At 40.2% G+C, this 23,640-nt stretch overlaps 1 protein-coding gene and 1 non-coding gene across 4 annotated transcripts in view; both read right to left on the bottom strand.

Annotated features, from left to right (window-relative positions):
• Positions 1 to 23,640, bottom strand: part of si:dkey-247m21.3 (5-hydroxytryptamine receptor 4) — a 333,240-nt gene that overhangs the window by 166,649 nt on the left and 142,951 nt on the right. For all 3 annotated transcript variants that reach the window (XR_005633290.1, XR_005633289.1, XM_039750378.1), the window contains exons 5-6: positions 21,668 to 21,821; positions 11,818 to 12,380 (exon numbers count right to left, since the gene is read on the bottom strand). Coding sequence is in view for 1 of the 3 variants with exons in the window: in XM_039750378.1 (XP_039606312.1) it covers positions 11,818 to 12,380; positions 21,668 to 21,821 (717 nt within the window). In the remaining 2 variants the exon portion in view is untranslated. The remainder of the gene's footprint in view (positions 1 to 11,817; positions 12,381 to 21,667; positions 21,822 to 23,640) is intronic.
• LOC120529182 lies at positions 20,219 to 20,321 on the bottom strand. The gene has a single exon (XR_005633689.1). It is a non-coding gene; the product is annotated as a U6 spliceosomal RNA (small nuclear RNA).

Raw genomic sequence — 23,640 nt, 5'->3', positions numbered from 1 at the left:
GCTTTGCAAAAAACAAGTTGTGTTTGTTGTAATGTGCAGTGTTTGGCCTACGCCAGCCATAGTGTTCTGTCTGCTAAACAGACCACAGAACATTCTTCTGTCTGACGTGAGAGTCTCCCATTTGTCACCCTAGATACTTATGCAATCAATTATTTTGTGTTTTATATTTGTACTTAATGTAGACCACTTTGCAGATATCTGTTATCACTTTGACATAAAAGAGTATTTTTCTACTGATCCTTGTCAAAGAGCACAAATTAATTCCATTGTCGTTCAATGTTGTATAATAATAAAATACAAAATGTTCCAAGCGGATGGTTTCTTTTTATAAGTACTGTATATTACCGGGTCACTGTGTGCCAGAGTTTATTCTACCATCACTACAAGTAAGATGGAAAGCAAACTTTGGTAGGAAACAAGACACACTCACTCGATTGTTTAGAGTTTTCAACAAAACTGACATCCAGGCTTAAGAAGAAATTGTGTATGGACCTGTTTAGCCAGCTGTAGATCGCAGTCATACGTGTCTCATTTGGTTCGGTAAAACAACATGGAGAATGTGGATGCTTGTTAATCTTTAAGACAGCACTAAACCTCAGTTGTGTTAATCAAATTTTCAATTCAATTCATTTTAATTTAATATCATTATACTTCTTCTTCTTCATCTTTTCCTGATCAAACTTCTCCATACAGCTCGAACCTATACCTCTTCTCCAGTCAGACTCTTTTTCCTTCAGACCTTCTTTTACTTTATCCATCCACCTCCACTTTTGCCTTTCTTGCTTTCTCTTCCCCTGAACTTCCATTCCCATCATTCTTCCACTCTCATATTCATTGCCTCTCCACATCATTCCTCATGTCCATTCCTCTACTTTTTTAGATGTCTCTCCCACTTTTGTTGTACATCTGATGGTCTCATTTCTTATTCTGTCCTTTTTTGTAACTCCACACAACCATCTCAACATTTTCATTTCTGCCACATCTAACTTCTTCTCCTGCTCTCCCTTTACTGCCCACGCCTCAGCTCTATAAATCATTACTGGTCTTTCCACCTTCTTACCTTTAATCTTCACCTTGACTCTTCGATCTCACAATACTCCTGATACCTTCTTCCAATTGTTCTATCCGCACTGCACTCTATGGGCTTTTGTTACATCTAATTTTCCTTCTTGGGCTACCACTGATCCTAGTTATTTAAATTTCTCCAGTCTTTTCAGTAGCTCTCCCTGCAGGCTAACATCTGAATCCTGATCATCATTAAACCAGAGATATTTTATCTAACCCTAACCCTAACCCTCTACAATCCCCAATCTTCCAATGCCCTTCTCCATTCTTCCAACTTCCTTTCCACTTCCTCTCCACTTGGTACAGTACTACACAGCACAATGTCATCACCAAAAAGCGTGCACTGGAGGATTGGTCTTTTATCTCATGACTCAACACATCTATAACCAGATCAAAGAGGTATGGACTTGAAAAACCTGCCTTGTGCTCACCTACTCTTACTGGGATCCTGTTTGATACCCCAACACTGCTTTTAACCCGATCCCTCACTCCTTCATACATATCCTGGCCAATCTTCACATACTTCTCTGGTACTTCTTTCTCTCTCATGTTTGAATATAGTACAATAAAAAACTGCTGAAATATTGACCATGGAGTGACAAGTCAAAACACAAAACAGGGCGACAACCAGGGGCCCTCTTAACTTATGAGTACAATAGGCACCGGCCCAGGAGCATAGAGGCCCACAATGTTTCTGATGCCTACGTATGTTTCTGTTTTGCTAACAAAAGAGGGGCCTCAGCACACTACTTTACCTGGGGGCATGTGATGGTGTTAAGATGGCCCTAACAACAACATAGTGCATCAGACATACACTGCCAAATATAGTTATATCAGTTAGCAATAATAATCAAATAAAATGTGAAACAACATCAGATCATCCATAAACATCTGGCTATACAGATGGAATACATACCAATTGTACATTTTATATCTAAACACTATATGGGTTCCCACCGCTTTACAAGGATAACTTTCGTATTGTGAACAAATAATTACATACCCTAACACCTTCAAAAACATTTTTGCTCAAATAATACCCAAATACATTACATATGTCAGTCAGTCATTGTCTATCGCACTTTGTCCTAAACAGGGTCGCAGGGGGTACTGGAGCCTATGCCAGCTAACATAGGGTGCAAGGCAGGAAGAAACCCTGGACAGGGTGCCGGTCCATCACAAGGCAAACACACATACAGTTATGCACGCACACATAAACCACATACTAGGGTCAATTTAGCATTGCCAGTCCACCTAACTTGTCTTTGGACTATGGGAGGAAATTGGAGCACCCGGAGGAAACCCCTACAGACTTGGTGAGAACATGCAAACTCCACACAGGGAGGACCTGGGACACAAACCCTGGTCTGCTTACTTTGAGGCAGCAATGCTATCACTGCACCATTTGTCAGAATTACTATAATAATAACATAAGTCATCAATCCAAGCCCTACATTAAATAATATTTCATAAGGCTGTCTACTTATAGTTTATCACCACAAGCTTCATTTTCAAAGAAAAAGCCTTTCGATGTTTTGTGGAGATTTTCAGATGTTATTATTATGCTGAAGATAACAAGAGAAGACACCTGAGCAACATGAGTGACAAGCTGACTGAACCATAGCATGTGAATGTAAAATCAGCTGTGGAAATTGCAGAGGTTGTGGTTCGGCATCACCAACATCCCACCCTGTTCCCTTACACTGGCATCAGCAAGGTCTATTTGGAATACATGTGAAGATGATCTGGTGTTAACGTTAGAGGCCTAGAAAACTAAAAAGTATCATACAGGCCCAAGCCTGTATGCTGTCCAAGTCCTTCTGTAAATATCCAACGCATTCTCGATCATTAGCCAATCCACCTGCCTTGGTATCATCTACAAACTTAACCAGCTTGTTATTTATATTCCTGTCTAAATCATTTATAGATATTAAAAATAGCAGCGGCCCTAGCACTGACCCCTGCTGGACACCACTCTTAACATCAGCCAATTCTGTTGAGGTTCCTCGAACCATCACCCTCTACTTCCTGTATCTGAGCCAATGCTGCACCCATCTCACGCATCTCTCATGTGGCACCTTTTCAAATTCTTTCTGAAAGTCCAGATAAATAATATCAGATGCATATCATCTGATTGTATCCTTTTGTTGCTTTCTCATTGAATTCCAGCATGTTGGTAAAACACAATCTGCTCTGTCTGGACCCATGCTGACTGTTCAGCAAACGTTGTGATTGAGCAGGAATAATCAGACATAATGGCAATCTGTTTTTTAACAAATAGTAAATCATAAGTGGAGTGTAGATCTTAACAACAAATAAACCTGGGGGATTTCATTACTAATCTTCTGAAGTCTTGTCATTTTTTAGAGTGACATGTAACATGTGCCTCTGTCTTTAAAGGATGACCACCATGACACTGTGCGTCATGTCGCAGCAACGTAAAAACAAAACCCAAATTGATTTCAATAAAGATGTTCCCCGTGGACACTAAAAAAAAAGCAGCAAAAATAAAAAACAGAATAGTGACACAGATATTAATAATTTCTCACAGCCCTTTGATCAGTCTGTCCTCCAAATTCTTTTAGCGTTCTTCATATTTTCCTCCTGATATTTTTACTGAACACCTGCTCATTCCTCCTCTGAGCTGTCCATGGTATCCTCACCATTCTGGAGCCACCTTTCTCTCTCCTTAGCTCTGAATTTCATTACCTTGGTTACATGAAGCCTTTTCACCACACATAGCTTTTTTAATATTTGGATTCTAGCTTTTTCACTTTTATGTATTTTGCTACTGCTTATCAAATTCTAGTTTTTACTGTGTTCTACTTCCTTCATGTAGCATCTTGAGCAGCAGTGCCCCCAGTACAATTTAGGTGCCTCTGACTAGATGGTGGGTGACTTTATATTTTATTGACTGGTCACCAGGGGGTGCTCCAGCTTCCCAACACCAGATACAAAGGCTCAGACAGAAGTATAAAATGAGCAAAAGAGTGTATATTTTGGGAAACTCTTCTTTTATAAGCATTTCCCACCACAGCCACAATGCAGTATAAAGCACAAGCAGCACACAGAAACTCTTTGCCTTCTTCTCACTCCCTGTTTCAGTCACTGCCTCCACTCCTCCATGAAAGCACCGTCTTCCTTCCTCCCATCTCTGGCAATTCGAGCAGTGGCAGTGATCTCCTTTTATGTGAAACCAAGGAGTACTTCCGGTGTCCCATACTCGCTGTCTCAGTGCATTTCCGGCTTAGATTGGAGCCTGACAAAGTAGGGCTTGATAGTCCCCACAGCACCCCCTGGTGGCACCCATGGAACCCAATAAGGTTGAGTCCAAGAACTCCAGTTCTCATGATGCCCTGTGGGAAATTGTGTTGTAACCCAGGGGCTGCCATCTAGTAGTCCAGGGGAGACAAGACCCCATTTGTGCTGTCTCTCCCTGTCCTTCCATGTTGAGGTTGTTCTGGCCAGGCAAGGGTGCTGGCTGTCCCTCACACAACATAGTTGATACACCTGACGATCAAGCAAAAGCCAATACAATAGTTAGCCACAGTGTGGATGGATGATAGTCAGCAGTCTGGTAACCAGGTGTGCCATACACAGCTTGAGTGAAAGAACAGTTGCACATAGAAACGGTGATCCAAATGGGCACACACAACACTCATGACCACAACAGCAGAACAGGGCATTAGCACTGTTATGTTCTTGTCATAATTAACACATTTTATATGTGTGTTTCATGTTATTTTATGTTTCTTTTAGGGCTGGGAGCCGAATAAAAAAAATATAACTAATGAATCGCATCATTGTATGTAATTAATCGCTTTTAATAGTACCTAAAATAAGTACTTAAATCATGACGTAAATACACACTGAATCACAAAAATAATGCAGAATCAACACAAAGGAACTTTAAAAAATGTAATGACCTCGCTTAAGCTTAAACAATGACCTTAATCCTGAGCTTTAACAAAATACTACTTGAACAAGTACAACCTGAATTTGATCACCTTCCTAAAAAGCAAGTTGAAAAGAAGGAAAGAAGAACGCGAGGCCAATGTATTATAACCACCTACAAAAATAACAGCAAAAATCTTGTGTTAATTCTCAGATTGGCATTAAATATAAAATACAGATGTCTCAAAGTAAAATGAAATGATCTTAACGACTGTAGATTTTGAATACACGACTAAAGACTGAGTTAATTGAAAATATAAGCATCTCCTAAAAGGGCATACATTACAACTACGCAAATACTATCCTCAAGTGTTTATTGTCATCAATGACTTGATAATTATACTCTACAGAAATGTTTTTCAACTGGGAATAACAGTGTAGTGCTCCTGGGTCTTGACCTGCGAGCAGGGGTGGCCTTAGGGGTGAACGTGGCCTCAGGCTGACCAACCCCATGCGGGGCCGGTTACCGGTATGTGTGGACTGTATAAACTTGCTTGAGAATTTAATAAAAATAATGTTAACATACACCGGATTTTCTCATTACAGTATTTAGCTAAATTTTTGCAAGATAACACACGGACTTTATCAAAATATCACAATATAATCTATTAAAAAAGTGCTCCACGATCTCTTCCACTCATGGCGTTGACAGCGATATGGCTAAACCAGTAATAAAACGTTGCTGCGTGTTCCACTACCAAACACTTCCCGCACTGTTTTAACTAGCCCTACTATAGCAAACTGAATCAAAGACTCGACTAAGAAACAATGGTAGGCTTTCTGGACACGAATGAGTCATAAGCGACAAGCCATCAGTTGCTCCCAAGTCAAAACAGGAGCCAGCCCAGTAACTAATGGGCTATACCTATTTTAGGAAGGGATTATACTGGTGACCCTTTTTGAGCAATGAAGGTGGACTATGGCAGCGTTTCTCAACCTTTAAGTATTTGCGACCCGAGTTTTCATAACAGTTTTAATCGCGCCCCCTAACGTTTTTTTGAAAGGAACCCACTAATACCAATTTGTTCTTTTTTACTTAATGATATATCACAGATGCATATTTTATTATAAATACTTAACTTTTATTGACATTTATCTAACTCTATATTTATTTTTCTAGTATTGGAATGTAGTTTAAGTTAATTTGTTTTGGTTTCAATAGATGTATTTTTGATTCTTGTTTTCTTTTTTTCACATCTTCGCGCCCCCCTTTTTGTTTCATGCAACCCACCCCACAGTTTGAGAACCACTGGACTATGGAATGTTTTCAAAGATGTACATGTACTGAATTTGACCTTGAAGAGGGAGTTTTAAAGTGTTTCTCTTAGAAGCATCTCAAATATATATATATATATACACTCGAGAATACAACTTGACAAATCCGCTTGAGTGGGACACGTGGACCTCAAAAGCACTTTCCTGGGGCGGTCGCCCCACTTGCCACCCCCAAACGCTGCTCTTGCCTGAGAGAGACATGCTCCTTGGGAGGTTGAGGCCTATCTGAGAAAGACAGAACTACCCGGAGAAGCCGACACAGAACTTAGAGTGCACCTTAACAGCCAGGAGACTTGCTGGGGGTTCATCTGCCACGGTGCGTGCTCACCAGCGACTCTCACAAAGCCAGGGGCCAATGGGCATATGAGTGCTCACTAAGTGCTGTGTCTGCGAGTAGCAATCTCGAAACTGATTTTTTTGATGACGTCTGTGGTAGTCAAAACCCTTCAGACAGTTTAGCACGTAATATGACATTTAATGTTTTTGTAGTTGGTAGATTCGTGGTGCGCCTTGGGATTTTTTGGATTCCAAAAAGTGTGACACCATAGCAAAAAAGGCTGGAAAGCACTGCTCTACCTACATCTTCGCTTCTGGTTTGTTAAAAAAAATCCCTGTAGCTGCTATTATGCTTAAAAGATGACAACGTGCATTACTTATGTGGTTATGTTGCGTTCTTTGCATAAAGTAGCGAAGATACTGCAAGCTGGAATAGCAGGTTGGGATAATCATTACACTTTTATTTTGTAGTATTTTGCTATTATATTAGGGTAGTCAGCAGTGTAAGCTACCTGGCAGTGTGGCGGGTTAAATACAGCATGTATTTTAGACTTAATTTGTTTTTAATGCCACACAAAGATAACTTATTTAGTACTTAGGTGCTATGGCATTGATTCGATCTTCTTAAAGATACGTGAAAAGAAAAAAAAAGCAAAATTTTTATTAATGCGACTTTTCTCTAGCATCACACCAGGACTGCCATAAACCCCCCAGTCCCCAACCTGCCTTGCCCTTTCCCTCCCACTCCGCTGCTTTTATGTTGGTACGTTTAAATCAAGAAAATGAACAACAGTGTGAGGCAATTGCCTCACTGCCTGCCCTGGATGTGACAATATTTTGTAATGCCTTAAACTGGCCACATTAACTAACTAAATTAATAATTAAACTTTCCCAGGCCTAGTTTCGTAATCTTTTTACTATGTAGCTCTATTTTAATGGAAAATTATTTGTTCCAAAATGAAATGCAGTCCAACGTATTAACTACATTACAATGCAATGCACGTGCAAGTACTGTCTTTACTTTGGCAAGGTTTAATCTTTTCACTATGGCATGCAGTTTTCATGTGTAACAAGAATATAAGTTTAATGTCACTGTGCTCTGTACAATAATTATTTTATAAATCCACTCACATGTACAGGCCAGGCCAAAGTTAGCACACAGGGACTGTCAGCATTTAGAACTGCTAGACAAGCATTTGAATGAAGAAGGTACAACTACGAAAATGGGCATTGTACTATTTCTGTATGTTAGAGATAAAATGGAATCCTGTCCTTCCTTTGTTTGGAACCTAAGTAAGGGCCCGCATGTGGGGAAGACAGTGTAAAAAGACTTGGACAGCAGCCAAACACTTTGAAGCCAACAGACAGATGGGTGATATCGTCATCCGTCTTGAAAATCCTTCCAGCGCAGAGACGAAAAATGGCAGACTGTAGAGATCAAAACCCCACCTTAGTATTGTCTTGCAATGGCTTCCCGTCTGTAATGCCACGTAAATCGTCAGTAAAGAAAGCTAAATTATTTTCTCTTATGTGATTTTTACCGCCATATCACTATGGGAGGGATATCGCCTTTTAATATCATATCTATATAGTTTTTGGTTACTTAAAACGCCGCAATTACAAAAGAACTTATTCCAACTAGGGAGCTATGACCCCCAAAAAGGAACATCATGTCAGTTTGCTGGATTATCTGATTTCCCCTTGGGATTAATAAAGTATCTATCTATCTATCTATCTATCTATCTATCTATCTATCTATCTATCTATCTATCTATCTATCTATCTATCTATCTATTTAAAATGCAACGTAAAAGCATATTGCATTTTAATTCAAGTCCTTAACTAAAAGCAACGCAGACGTTTTGCATTTTTACTTAGAGGTTGCATTTCAATTTAAGCCCACACATCGTGACCACAGATGAATGAAGTGAAAAAACATCTAGAAGTAGAAAAAGGTGGGGAAACAAGGGGGTGCTGATAAAGAGAATATGAGAGTAAGAAAATCAGCCACCCCAGACCAAAACCTTAACCCAGAAGTTGTGGGGTACAGCCCGGACACAGACAGGTAGACATGATGGTTTCACCACACACATGTTTATTTACATTATTTATATTTACAAAAGTGAGCACAACCCAGTGCCGCAGCACCAATCACCCCTCTAGTCCAGGCCTTCTCACTATGCCTCTGGTCCGCCTCCACTCCTTTCCTCCGAGCTCTGTCCTCTTCTACCTGACACCAGCCATTGAATGGAGGGAGGCGGCCCCTTATATCCACACCGGACGAGCTCTAGGTGCTTCCTGACACTCCTCCACCGATACTCCTCTGTGTGGTGGAAGTGCCAGCTGCACATCCAGAAGCACTCCGGGTGTCCCCGTTCCTCTCCCCCCAGCACTTCTGGGTGAGGCCGAAGTGCTGAGGTCCAGGGCTCCAAAGGCACGGGGCACCCCCTGGCAGTGACCACGGGCCCCTACAGGGTTGAGCTTCCAAGTTCCCTACCCGTAGTCCCCAAAGCAACCAGGGCGGTCACCCTGACATGGTCAGGGGAAGGCTCAAACCCTCTTCCAGTCCTACTGGGCGTCCCAGCCGGGTCGCCTCCCCAGCCGTCTCTGACAAAGGGCAGTCCCGTAACATATTCATAAATATACCTGAGCTTTTCAGGGAACAAAAGTGACTCTTAGGGTCAGAAGTGCTGACATAAAATATTCACAGCTTTGTGCTAAGAAACGAAACTGGAATTCTTGCGCAATATCCAAACTGGCAAAGCGGTTAAGTCTAAAGAGTACAGAGGCCACAAATCAAATGCATGTCTTTAGTGCTGAGGTAATCACTGTGCCATCGTGCCGCCCTTCACATTTCTTACATTCCTATTTTAGGCAGACAAATCTGAAAAGCTGAAGGCACCTTATAAAAGAGCGTGAACAAGGGAATGTTAAAGGACAACCATCAACTGTGAAAGCTGTGTCATTGGAAACTTCAGCAAACTTAAAACGTCATGGTTTTAATGAACATATTTGAAAATAAATGTTTTATGAATATAACACATTCTATACTATGCTTTTCTTTAAAACGAAAGGCCAAACACAAAGTAAAATAAATTCAGTAAAAAAAAAAATACAGGATGCATGCCAACTGTAACCAGGCTGGATAGCAAAATACGAGCCACACGATAGGATGTGCGTAGGTGTCAAAAAGGAATCAGTGCAAGCTAAATTAAATAATAACAGATTATTAAATAAGTGAAATGCAATCAAGGAAGACATAAAGGATAAAACGGATAGAGCCATGACAAGAGGAATAATAGCTGGGGGTGTTGATTCAAAGACGACTGATGCAAAATGTTTCAGCAAAAGGCTCATCTATTTGCTAATGAGATATAGAATGCTTTTTTTTGTTTTAAAAAGTGATGAAAAGGATGTGCTGTATTATTCTGAGGACTCAATTATTACAAAAAAAGCTTTTGTTTTAATGATATCTGAAGAACTGAAGGCACAATCTGCATGCCATTGTATGGGTACACTTATTGGAGCAGAAAGCAACCTCATAGATGTGATCAAAGTCTCATTGAGTTGACTGCTGGGGAAAACTCAGCCCTCCATCTGATATCCATCAATCCACCCATCATCAAACACGCTTAACATAACTCAGGGCAGAGGGTCCAGAACCTATCGTGGCAGCACTGGGGGCAAAGAAAACAACCAAACCTGGACTGGGCATCTGATTGTGCTGTATTCTTTAATTTTGACAAAGTTCATACAGAAAAAAACATGAAACTTGCTGTTTCAAGATCTATCTATCTATCTATCTATCTATCTATCTATCTATCTATCTATCTATCTATCTATCTATCTATGGTTATACAGTATATTACCTTTAATATCTATCTATCTATCTATCTATCTATCTATCTATCTATCTATCTATCTATCTATCTATCTATCTATCTATCTATCTATCTATCATATAGTGCCTTTAACATCTATCTATCTATCTATCAATCATATAGTGCCTTTAATATTTATCTATTTATCTATCTATATCTATCTATTTATTTATTGTTAATAAAGGTCTGTTTAAAAATTAAAAAAAAATTATCATATAGTGCCATTAATATCTATCTATCTATCTATCTATCTATCTATCTATCTATCTATCTATCTATCTATCTATCTATCTATCTATCTATCTATCTATCATATAGTGCCTTTAATATCTATCTATCTATCTAGTCAATAAGCTAGCTGACTAACAGATCTCAGTAAGATAGCTTCTCCATCATTCGGTTTTATTTTAGCAACAGGAATGAAAGAATGCATAGATTGGCAGTGATGACCATTAAACGACCCTCATTAGTAGCATCATCTCATCTTTGACATGTGGTATATCAGGAATGTGACATTTCCCTGAATGCAAAATGAGGAAAGAACACAAACGCTTCCACGCAAGCAAGTTCATACACTGCTATTATGCTAATATAATGTGTTATCATAATAGTTTTTCTCACTTTTTGTAACAGCAAAATACCGAAATGAAATTACTGTATCTGTAGTACAAAATGAGATACTAGCAAATACATGTCTGGATCAAAACCAATTAATTTTCCTGCTTTTAAAGATAAAAATAACAGGAAGGAAGGAAGGAATGAGAATGTGGTTTAATTAAATCTACTCTCTGATATGCCAATATCATGTAAAACAGCAAAACTTTTTAATTTTAAGGCAAATGCTACCGAAAGTGATTAGAGTTAATTTTTGAATGAGTAGAAATAGGATTCAACAACTACCAGCATGACATAATAATAATAATAATAATAATAATAATAATAATAATAATAATAATACTAATAATATATATATATTATATTAATAATAATACATTTTATTTATAGTTTCCTTTCCATGCTCACTTACAGTAGGTCTATATTTCCTCACAGTTTATAGATAGCTGCTCTCAAATATATGAACAAGAAGTTAAAGACCAGAGAAAGTCCCAGAAATGATTTCATTAAGGCTTTTAAAGGACATCACTTGACCCAAAAGATGACCGCAGTCTACATCACTGTACCTGGCTCAATCTAACACTACATGGTTGACAGAAGAGGATTCTGAAAGGTCAAAAGTGCATGTCAAGTACAGGGCAATAATTATCAAATTTTGCACTACTATATGATGAAACACAAAGATCTTTAGTACTTTTTGTAACCAAAATCAAAGAAGAAAAATGAATAATAGACGATCAATCAGTCTTACCTCAATGCTATTGAAGTCCCGTTGACAGAGGTGGTGTATGGCCGAGATGGTCCAAAACTTCCTGCCCGTACATAACGTTCATCTCCACAGCAGAGTATCATTAAAAAGGCACGGCGGAACGATCTGTTCAGAAAGGCATACAGGAATGGGTTCAAGCCAGAGTTGATGTACCCCAGCCACAGCCATGCTGTCCACATTTGCCAAGGTACACTATAGTCTATGAAAGGGTCAATGACATTTGTGATAAAGAAAGGAGCCCAACAGAGGCAGAAGCATCCCATTATGACGGCTAGAGTTTTAGCGGCTTTGGTTTCAATCTTCATTCGACTTGGCCCTTGGCTCTCGGAGCCTTCGTAATATTCGGGGGCTGACCCTGCCCTTTGAAGGTTCCCGATTTGGCGAGCGTGTTCCATAGCGGTCACATATATTCGCTGGTAGGCTAGCACCATCAAGACCAATGGAATATAGAAAGCCACTGCTGAGCAGATGATGGCATAAGGTCTGTTCACCAAGAAGATGCAAAAGGTCTCATTTGTGGCATTGCTGAACCTCCGGGATTCTATCTGCAGAAGGGAAAAAGGAAGTTCATGCAGTTAGAAGAAGAAGAGGTCACTTTTGGGCTGTGCAGTGATCAGTAGATCCAATCAATACCTTTGGGCTACATGATTACATGATTTTACCTAACTGCTTCCTAGCTTTGAGCAAGTAAAAATGCAGAAGGATGATGGTGAAACACAATGGGTTGTTTGCCCTAGAGGGAAGGAGGAGTTTACAAGTGAACAATGATGTCATTTCCACCCCATGGTCTGAGACCCCACCCCTTCCACTCTGTCCTCTTCATTTACCTCGAAGCAACTAGAAGTTGGTGTTCACTTTGGACCCTCATCCTCTATGGCAGTAGTTCACATTCTCAGGGTCTTAGCAAACTTCAGCAGCAATATATATATATATATATATATATATATATATATATATATATATATATATATATATATATATATATATATATATATATATATATATATATATATATATATATCATTATGTATATCACTAAAAATCAAGCTTTAGGAAAGATATCAAATTTATCCTTTTAAAGCAAACCATTTCAACAATATCCAAAATATGTTAGATACAGCACTCAGTGACTGTCAGCTTTCTCCCAGAACCTCTTTCACATTCATTTCATATGCAGATTGTATCTTCTTATATAATATGCTGCCGTGGCTGTTCGTTTGTCTGTCCAGGATTTTAAATCACCTGTAGTTTGCAAACCATTTGAACTATCCATCCATCCATTATCCAGCCCGCTATATCCTAACTACAGGGTCACGGGGGGTCTGCTGGAGCCAATCCCAGCCAACACAGGGCACAGGCAGGAAACAAATCCCGGGCAGGGCACCAGCCCACCGCAGGGCGTGCGCGCACACACACACACCCACACACCAAGCACACGCTAGGGACAATTTTGAATCACCAATGCACCTAACCTGCATGTCTTTGGACTGTGGGTGGAAACCCACACAGACACGGGGAGAACATGCAAACTCCACGCAGGGAGGACCCGGAAAGCGAACTCGGGTCTCCTTACTGCGAGGCACCGTTTGAACAATTGACCTGAAATTTGATACACATATACTATGTGACGTCTACTATCGGCTTTCGGGGTGATGATTGACCTCCAAGGTTATTGCTCTTTTTATTTTTATTTCATTTTATTGTAGAATCAAATCTGGACAGCAGCCAGCAGGGCGGCCGTGTGTCGCATGCATATGGGCTCCGTTCTCATCCCTACCACCTTTGCCATCACTTCCCCTACCTCTTCATATCTTAAATCATTCTTGAGGCAGATTGAAGACTTAAGTGCCAGCTTAAGATGAAAAATTAAAGAAAACGTACTAAGCAATTGCAACATAATCACTGACGAATCAGTTTCAACATGAAAAGATGCCGACAAAAGAAGAGAAGCAGCGGGCCGCTAGGGTGGAGAAAAGAAGATCTGCTCAGGAAGCAGCAAGCGCATCAACCTCTGAGCAAACGAATGCTAAACGTACAGAGAAAGAGGATGAAAACTAGGAATGCTCAAGTCAAGTGTATTCACTGCACGTTATGGTACAGTGTGCCATTACTGGTCTGTATAAAATTTAGGACAAGGGTTCTCAAAGTCGGCTTGGGGACACACTGTGCCTGCAGGTTTTTGTTCCAACCAGCTTCTGTTTTTAATTGTACTCCTGGGCTAATTAAACAAACTGTTATTTCCCAGATTCTGTGTTTTGGGAACAATATAGAAATTAGAAAGCTAAGTTTTCTGGAAGAGGTGTTGTTGTGGCCATCAGTGGTCTGTGTGTGGATCACAATGCCCCGGTGCATTGATGGGTATACTGTTACAGATGGGACATAAAATTGAGGTCCTTTCTCTCTGTTGTGATAAAAGATCCCTGAGCATCCTTCAGAAGGGGTTGGGTGTTCCCCCAATGTCTAGGCTGAATTGTCAATTGTGGCCTCACCCATTCTGGTCCCCTAATCATCCCCTGTCTCTAATGGGATTGTGGTCAAGCATACCTTGAAGTCTGTGGTTCGACCAGAAGACCAGTTTAGGCGCTGACATCACCAGAGGGTCAAGCACCCACTGAGTACTTAATGGGAAATTCGTCAGATTGCTTGTTTGTGATTGTGAGAGCCGTCAGCACAGCGGTCATTAGTGCTCAGTGGATTGTTTTGCACATCTACACTCACAAGAGTGTAAAAGATCTGAGTAGTACATGGACGTGAGATCGAATGAAGGCAGGAAAAAATAAGATAAACGGAGAGATAGGGCAGCCTTCAAGAATCTATACCAAAGTGCATTGAATGTGATCTTGTGGCTCATGGTGGACCAATGCCTATTAAGACAAGTTTAGTTTTTCTCTTTTTGTGCCAGTTACTTTTTTTAAAAACTCAAACTTCTTCCAAAATCCCAAAGACATGTGGGCTATGTAAATAAGCTGGTTCAGTGTGAGCAAATGACAATGCTTTCCTAAGGCCTGACATCCTGTCCAAGTTTGTCTGTTGCCTTGTGCTCAATGTTGGTGGGATAGGTGCCCCTTACAAAGCTTGAAAAATGAAGGAATGAACGAACACATAGAAATGATTTTAGCGTTGATAAAAAAAAAACGTTTCACAGAAATTCCATACTTCAGCTTTTCTATTTTAGCATTATAATGATCAAGGAGATCTGCCGCTTCACTTACTAGATACTGAATGTCAAATGCTATTCCAATCTGCCTAGCCAGCTGCCCCGTCTATAGCTCTCTGTGAAATTAGATAATCTGCCAAGATATATTAGAATGTGCTATTCTGTCGAAGCTCACAGCGATGATTATTCATTTCTCCATCTGTCTTTGCGGGAGTGGGCACCCAGGGCAATTTAAGAAAATGCAGAACTTCTGCTTACCTCTGAGAAGGACATGTCCACTACAGGCTTATTATCCACATGAGGGCTTTTGTTTTTCCTCTTTGGAATTCTATTGGTGATTGTGTCACAACTACAAGGTTGAGGCTGAAAAGCAGAGTTTAGTGCTTGTGTTTATACATTCACTGATCTAATTATTAGGAACATCTGTACACCTGCTTATCCATGCCATTATCTAATCAGCAACACACGTGGCTGCAACGCAATGCATAAAATCCTGTAGATATAGGTCTGGAACTTCTGTTAATGTTCAAATCAAACAACAGAATCAGGGAAAAATGTGATCTCAGTAATTTTGAGTCTGGCATGATTGTTGGTTCCAGACAGGTTGGTTTGACTATTTCTGTAACTGCTCCTTGGATTTTCACACATAGCAGTCACTAGAGTTTATTCAGAATGAGTGAGAAAAGAAGTGAGCGGCAGTTCTGATGATAGAAGTGCCTTGTTGATGTCAGAGGAGAATGACAAGACTGATTCAAGTTGACAGTAAGGCTATGGTATCTCGGATAACCACTCTGTACAACTGTGGTGAGCAGAAAAGCATCTCAGAATGAACAACACCTTAAATCTTGAAAAAAAATGGATCTAATAAGCAGAAGACCCCATTGGGTTTCACTCCTGTCAGCCAAGAGCAGGAAGCTAAGGCTGCAGTGGGCACAGGGTCACCAAAACTGGACAGATGAAGACTGGAAAAACTTAGCCTGGTCTGATGATTCTGGATTCCTCTTGGTCACCTCTCTAATCAAGGCCCTGCTATTTTGATTGCTTGGTTCGGCCAGGCAGCCAACTCTAGGACGACTCCTGGTCGTTCCAAACTTCATTGATTTAAGAATTACGGAAGGCAATGTGCTCCTGGGAATGTTCAGTGCTGCAGGAATTTTTTGTATCCTTCCCCAGATCCGTACCTCAACACAGTCCTCTCTCTAAGTGCTGCAGGGCATTCCTTCTACCTCATAGCTTGGTTTTCGTTCAGCTGTGGGATTTTCTATAATTCTTCTATCATTGTGATATCCTGAACCCACAGCCATGTACTCTTTCCTTTATCTGAGGCATTGATAGTCATAAACGGGGACAGACTTCGGAAATAGGGGGACTTCTTTATACCATAAGCAATATGCCTTCATAATGCCTCACTGTGAGTGGGACCTCCAAGACAGAAATGTGTGTCTTTCTTAATCACATCCAGTGTGAATTGAATTGACCACAGGTGGACTCTAAACAAAGTGCAGAAACATCAGTGATTATCAATAGAATGGTATGCACCTGAGCCAGACTTCAAATGTCATAGTCAAAACTTTCTAAAATCCTGTTTTTGCTTTGTGCATGCAAACAAGAGAAAGATGAGTCAGGCAACTAGGAAGAAGTCCGTTGACGGATTGTGTGACCGATGCTCAGGGGCTGAAGGAGTACTCTCTAGCAGAGTGACCTGGGAGCTGGAGAGCGATGAGCTGCATGGTTGGAGTGACTCATTGCATGAGGCTGGAGAGAGGCAGCGCAACTGCAGGGGAATGGAAAGCTCAGTGAGGCGTCCTGTGGGTGGAAACTTGGACCGCAGGGACCTGAGCCTGGACGTGGGAGTCAGAAGCTCGGAGATGGTGCCCTGCTAGGAGCCAGAGACTGATACAGGGTCCTGAACCAAGGAGCAATGCAGAAGGTTGGCTGAACTGCCGGTTAGAAGCCTCCTTGGCTTCAAGGAGTCGCTTGGGGTAAAGCCAAGGAGATGTCAGCTTTTAACAGGTTGCACCAGAACTCATATTTTTAGAAACAGCTTTCTGCAATGTGTTTTTAACCTTGTTTTAATGCATTATTTATTTGATCGATTTTAACCTCCATCAGCATCTTGAGTTTATGGGTTATTTATTTTTTGAATGCACTGCCCTGCACTTTTGAACACTGCTTTGGTTTTAGACAGTTTTTTAATAAAAGCACTGGAATACTTTTGCACCTACCTCTTTGCTTTGTGTTTTTTGTCCTCATCTGCTAGGCTCATCCCAATGGGTACGTTATTGGTGGTAGCGGGTCTCAAGAGGCGCCCGAGATGCAAGCGGTAGCATGGACCTGACTCGCACTATCACAGGTTGACATTCCCAAAAGTTTTACTTTAGACTTTCTTCTCCAAAATTAACTGTTAATATGATCAACATGCTGTTCAATATAGCATGCCATCATTTTATCCCATTTAGAGTATTTTTCAGCATAAAGTGATGCTTTAGGTATCTTGAGGGGTGGTCTTAGTGATTTGGGAGCCCTAATTGAGCACAGGTATAGGGATCCCCTCAACACCTTTTTTTCCCCATAACAGCTGACAAATAAATCATAAATTTCTCCAGTCACTACAGCCATTTTCACTGAATTGACTACCACTTGCACTTTCACAAAGATGGCAACAAAAGCACACCACACTGTTATTTTTTTACTGTACACCATGCATTATCTATTTAGGCTTTCTTCATTTTTCATTTATGTATAATAATGTGTGTTAATAAATTGTCAGCCATCGTTATTTACAGGTTTAAACTTTATTTTTCACCTGAACTGCCGCCCTCTTCACCAGAAGAAAAAGTGATTGTTATCTTGATAGCTTTTCTGGCTGGTGTCACACAAATGCGTGTCAGAGAATTATCCTCCAAGATCTTCCCAGGCATGTGATACCACCACGGGCTGAGAGGGGTAACTGTCATGAACTGTCTTTTGTCTTTATCTTCCTTCACAGCACTGAGAAACCACCCAGTGAGGGCAACTGACTCTGCCCCTTCAGGTCACTGGCCCGGAAGGACGCTGTCACTTCTACACAACATTGTGTACTGACAGCTAAAACAACTTGATAACGTAATAAGGGCTATTATATAGGACTATATAAATCGCAGTACCGGACAGTTAATGTTTACTAGTTTAGAAAATTAATTTTAATGTCATACAGTAACCAGTACATAAAATTTATTTCATGAAATGGCCGGCCCATGCCCTAATGGCCAGTCCGCCCCTGCTTGTAGTGTACTGTCAAGCATGCGAGTCAGAGCGTCACCTTATGGGGTCTTCCAAGGTAAGGAATACCACCCTGAGACATTAGAGTGAGCAGTTGCTAACGGTGTCAACTCTTTATCTGCCCACAGCTTTGAAAAGATGCCCAATGAGGCCATTGACTCCACCCCTTCCTGTCAGGAAAGTATAAATTTGAGACACTCTTGGAAGGTGGCGTCTCATTTGGATGGAACTCTATCACAGGCTGATTGCTCAGACTAGCATCTATATAATTAGATGAGCCACTGCAGCACTAACATTACTTTGTTTACCTGTGCCATTGACAACTATTTTGTTCCTGAAATTATTACTAAAAGGGGTGACTCGGTTGGCTCTATAACATTTATTTGGACTCGTGTCATACCTCACTTGACCACAGCATATTACTTGTTCTTAACACCATTTTAAAATATCGTGTGGCTGAAGTTGCTTTCATAGACAGCACAGTCCAAATCAAGTGATGAAAAGATTTACGTGTTGCGGTTAGTTATTGGATGTGAAATGTCTGTGGCTAACTGTAGTTCAAATTTCTTCAACGTAAAATTACGCAATGGAAATTTATAATCTGCACTGAAATCTCTTAGCAAAATTTCTGAATTGAAAGTAGCAGAAAAACTGTGTTGCTGGGAAGTTAAATTTGAAGAGTAATTGTTCATAAGATGCAGCAACATTATTTAAATACAGTTCTCTAAATGCTTTAATCCCAGACATTTTCCAATTTTTAAATACTGTGTAGGTCTGAGAAGGTTGTAAAAGGTGATTATCGTGTAGAAGAGCACAAGATAAAAGCTTCTCTGCCTTGAAGTGCTTCCTGCATGCAATCAAATTCTGAGTAATTGATGGACAATTGGATTATTGGTATATTGACAATAATTAATATTTACTGTGGCACAAAGCAGAACATATAAAGAAGTACAGCAAGATTTTATTTCTTTTGCATATTTCTGTAGATATTCATCAATTTGTGTCAATTTCCAGGTCTTTACAGCTTGCATATTTGTTGCCCAAAAATAAAATTGAAAGTTAGGTCATGCCACCTTCTGCTTTAGACCTTTGTAGAGTCTCAAGTTCAAATGGGGTTAGAAGTGAGTCTATTTTTTAAAGAACAATTTGTTAATGTATATAGGGATGCTCTGAAATAGAAAAAGAAGCTTGGGAAGGGTGTTCATCTTGATAGTATTGATTCTCCCTGTGTGGCAGATTGCTGGGGTTCTTACTTGGCCGGGATGCCTGGAGGGACCGGAAAGGGACATTAATAGCTTCCGGGTCACGAGGGGGGAACTACCCTGGACTAGGAGAGGACCACAGGAGAGGAACAAAGAGGTTCTGGCTTGTTGGGAACTGTGGCCACTGCCAGGGGCTGCCTCAAGCCTCGTGGGACCCGGAGAACTGTCACTTCCGCCACACCAGGCAAGATGGCGGACGAACCTGTCAGGGACGCCCGGAGTGCTTCCGGTGCAAAGGGCAGCACTTCCGCCACACCAGGAAGTGCTGCCTGAAGGCCGTCATCAGCCACCTGGAGCATATCTGGGCGGAAAGTAAAGGCATCGCTGTCTTACAGTCAGGGAGCTTTGGTCGGGAGTGGGAACAGGGCAAAGCTCCCAGGAGGAGAGTAGAGGCGGCTAAGGACTGAGAGATAAAGAAGTTCATTGTGGGGATTATTGCTGAGTGCTTTGCGTGGTGTTTGGGACTGAAACCTGTGATTATTTGTGAATAACAATTGAGTGTGTTTTATAAAGATGTGGTTTCTGACTGGTGGTGTCTCACACCTGCTAATATGAGATGGATAGTAGATAATCTGCTGAAATCTTGTTTGATTTTTTTTTCCATGTTTATAGCAAAATTGTGTTGAAAAAGATCTTTATATTTACTTGTGATGTTTAACCCTAGATATTTAAAGTGCTCTGATAAAATTAACAGATAGATATCAAAAATATGGAACACTTCACAAATTTGCATGTCATCCTTGCACCAGGGGACATGCTAATCTTTCTTTGTATCTATACTGAAATCTCAAGCTAAAATTGTTGACTGCATCCAAACATGATAGATAGCAGATCGTTGTGGTGGTCTGCATCGGGGCCATGGGACCAGAGCTTAGAAGCTCAACCCTGTTGGGACCCGTGGCCATCATGGACTGCAGCACTTCCGCCACACCCATAAGTGCTGCTGGAAGAGCATTATGGAGCACCTGCAGCACATACGCAGCAGGTTAAAGGCCGCCTCACTCCATTAGTCGAGCTGGAGTTGGGTGGAAGAGCTTACGTGTGGAGGAGTGAGGGCGACAGAAAGAGAAGAAGGGAGAGAGAGAAAGAAGGGACTGAGTATTTGGCTGATTTGAGAACTGTGTGGTGTTGTGTACTACAGAAGAGTAATAAACATGTATGTTTTGGGACCTCTGGTGTCTGTCTGTGTTTGGGGGGCTGAACTTCCACACATATTAATATTAGTAAATGCAAAAACTATTTACACATGAGAAGTCATTTTGGACCATGTTTCGTGCAGGAAATTACACCCGTATGATAAAAAGTAAACCAATAGGTTTTTTCAGCTAAAATGACGAGAAGACCTTGAAATTATGCATGCCCCATAAACAGACCCCAGGGGTTCACCCTGTAAAGGGATTTGAGGGGTCAAAGTTACTAATTTTCAGAAAACTAGGCATGAGGAATATCATTTTATGCTACCTCAAGGTTTCTAATAATGATTATGGTCATATTTTTGATATTTCATTCTTTACTGGTAGTTCTAGCCCCTCTAACAGTCCCTCCTAGAAGGTTAAAAATGACAAATTTCAAACATACACATGTGAGATATCATTTCAGACTACTTTAAGATCAGTGATTATGAATACGATGTTATTTCTGATCCTCGACTAGTGATCTCGCCCTCTATGGACCTCTATCAGAGGGTGAAAATGACACATTTCTTTTCTAATTGAAAATATTTAGACATTAAACATTTAAATTGCAGCACACATTTTAATATTTCAAATATGTGACACAGCTATTCTTGTTTATTGTGTACTTCTACCTCTTGAAGAAAATCATTACATTTCTTATTAACACCCCGGAATTAGGGTGGCTTAGGCTAATTCAGACTCTCTGACTGCTAAGTTTACTTTAATTGATATGAAATAATGATTTAATGCATCCTTCAGGCATGTCAGTCTTCAAATTATTTCATTTTATATTCTTCAAAAAACACTTAATTTTCTGTAATTTTTTTTTCTAATTGCTTTCCTTAAGCGATTAACTTTGTTGAAATATGCTAATAATCCAGATGCTCACGACTGCTAGCTGCTGTCTTGTCTAATTCTTCATATTCTTTGTTCCAGGTTTTAATTTAAAAATCAATTGCAGCTTCTTTTCAACTTACAATGTCTTCAATTCCAATAGCATTCCAGCTTTGCATGATAGGCAAAAAAGAAATGAGGGATGGAATGACCCAGCATCCTCCAAGCATTAAGGCAACCCGGATTGGGGTCATTTTATTCCTGTAGACCAGGGGTTGACAGCAAATGGCATAATATCTGTAACACAAAATAAAAACATGGATGTCAGGAGGGAAACAATGTCAAACAATGTTATTGAAAGAGACATAAATACATTATACTGTATGTCCAAAGAGTCTGTAAACACCTGACCATCACACATACAGTACATCAGCTTGTTGGACATCCCATTCCAACACCATGAGCATTAATATGGAGTTGGACACACTTTGTGGCAATATTTGTTGCCAACCTTTTAGGAAGGCTCTCCACAAGATTTTGGAGTGTGTCTATGGGAATTTATGCCCATTCAACCAAAGAGCATTTGTGAAATCAGGTACTGACTGACATTGGATGAGGAGACTTAGCTCGCAAATCGGCTCTAATTCATCCTAGAGGGCTCTGTGCTGGCCACTAAAGTACCTTCATGTCTTTATGGACCTGGATTACCTGGGGGGCACAGTCAAGCTGGAACACAAAAGGGCCTTCCTATTGCTATCAAATTGGAAGCGTGCAATTGTCCAAAATGTAGCATTAACAGTACCTTTCTCTGGAGCCAAGGGGTCTAGCTCAAACCCTTAAAAAGAGCCCTAGACCATTATGTGCTGACGCTAAAAAACTGGATTCTTTGGGACGTCTTTGTTAAATATGTTCCAGGTAAAAACATAAGCGATAAATAATATAAGAAATATAGAACTGAACAGACAGCATATCGCATGTCTCAAATGCAATGTATTCACCGAAATTAGGGTTTATTACAATATATAAAGGGATACAGTATGTTTGATTATATTTCAAATGTAATCTTAAAATATATATTAGAACTACATATATATTTCAAGAAATTCCCACATGTTTTTCATGTATATTGCAATACATTCCCAGAGGGGACTGGGCGGTCTCTTGGTCTGGAATCCCTGCAGATTTTTTTTTTTTTTCTGTCCACCCTGGCCATCGGACCTTACTTATTCTATGTTAATTAATGTTGACTTATTTTTATTTTTTATTGTGTCTTCTATTTTCTATTCTTCATTGTGTAAAGCACTTTGAGCTACATTTTTTCTTGTATGAAAATGTGCTATATAAATAAATGTTGTTGTTGTTTTTATATTTCATGTTTGTAAGGTACATTTGCTAAAAGAGCAGATATTTCATCTACAGGTTTGTGACAAAGGTGGCGTCCTTCAGGAGTGAATGGGTATATGTTCAATTTTATGCACCTTTTAGCAATGAAACACCTGAACTCAATACCTTGGAGGGATATTGACATACTTTTGGTTAAATAGTATATATATGAATATAGATATAATTGTTGATATTTAGTAATCTGAAGGGGACACTTTTGTGTTATTTCTGAACCCATGGAAATTTTGGAGGTCCAGGTTAATTGAAAAAGTGCTGTTTATTAACCAAACAAATAAATGTACAGCAATTGTTAACACAGAAGAACTAAAAAAACAACATTAAACACAAAATAACAAAAATAAGTGCTTGTCCAACCTTACCTAAACAGTTACATGGTCCCTAGCTATTCCCATTGCGTGGATACCCAGTATAGATATCCCCAAGGGAAGCACTCCTTCTCACCTTCCCTTCTTTATATTCCAACAATCATGGCCTTCATTCCTCGCTGTCAATCCAGTCCACACCCAGCTCTAAGGTCGTCATCCAGAAGGCGTTTCTAAGCCCTGGCTCCTTATCACTTCTGGGTAGACCATTGTAATTATTTCTTGGGTATTGTTTGACTTCATAAAGCCCCTGTGATGTATGAGTAGAACTTTCCTAGTAGTTCCAGGCATTTCTGCATGTTCCTCCCACTGTAGTGCTGTACTGGTCACAGGTCAGACTGGCTGTCCTT

Source organism: Polypterus senegalus, chromosome 4, assembly GCF_016835505.1.
Source record: "Polypterus senegalus isolate Bchr_013 chromosome 4, ASM1683550v1, whole genome shotgun sequence".
NCBI classification, from domain to species: Eukaryota; Metazoa; Chordata; class Cladistia; order Polypteriformes; family Polypteridae; genus Polypterus; species Polypterus senegalus.
The sequence above is the reverse complement of the archived record's forward strand: the minus strand, read 5'-3'. Positions and strand labels throughout refer to the sequence as shown.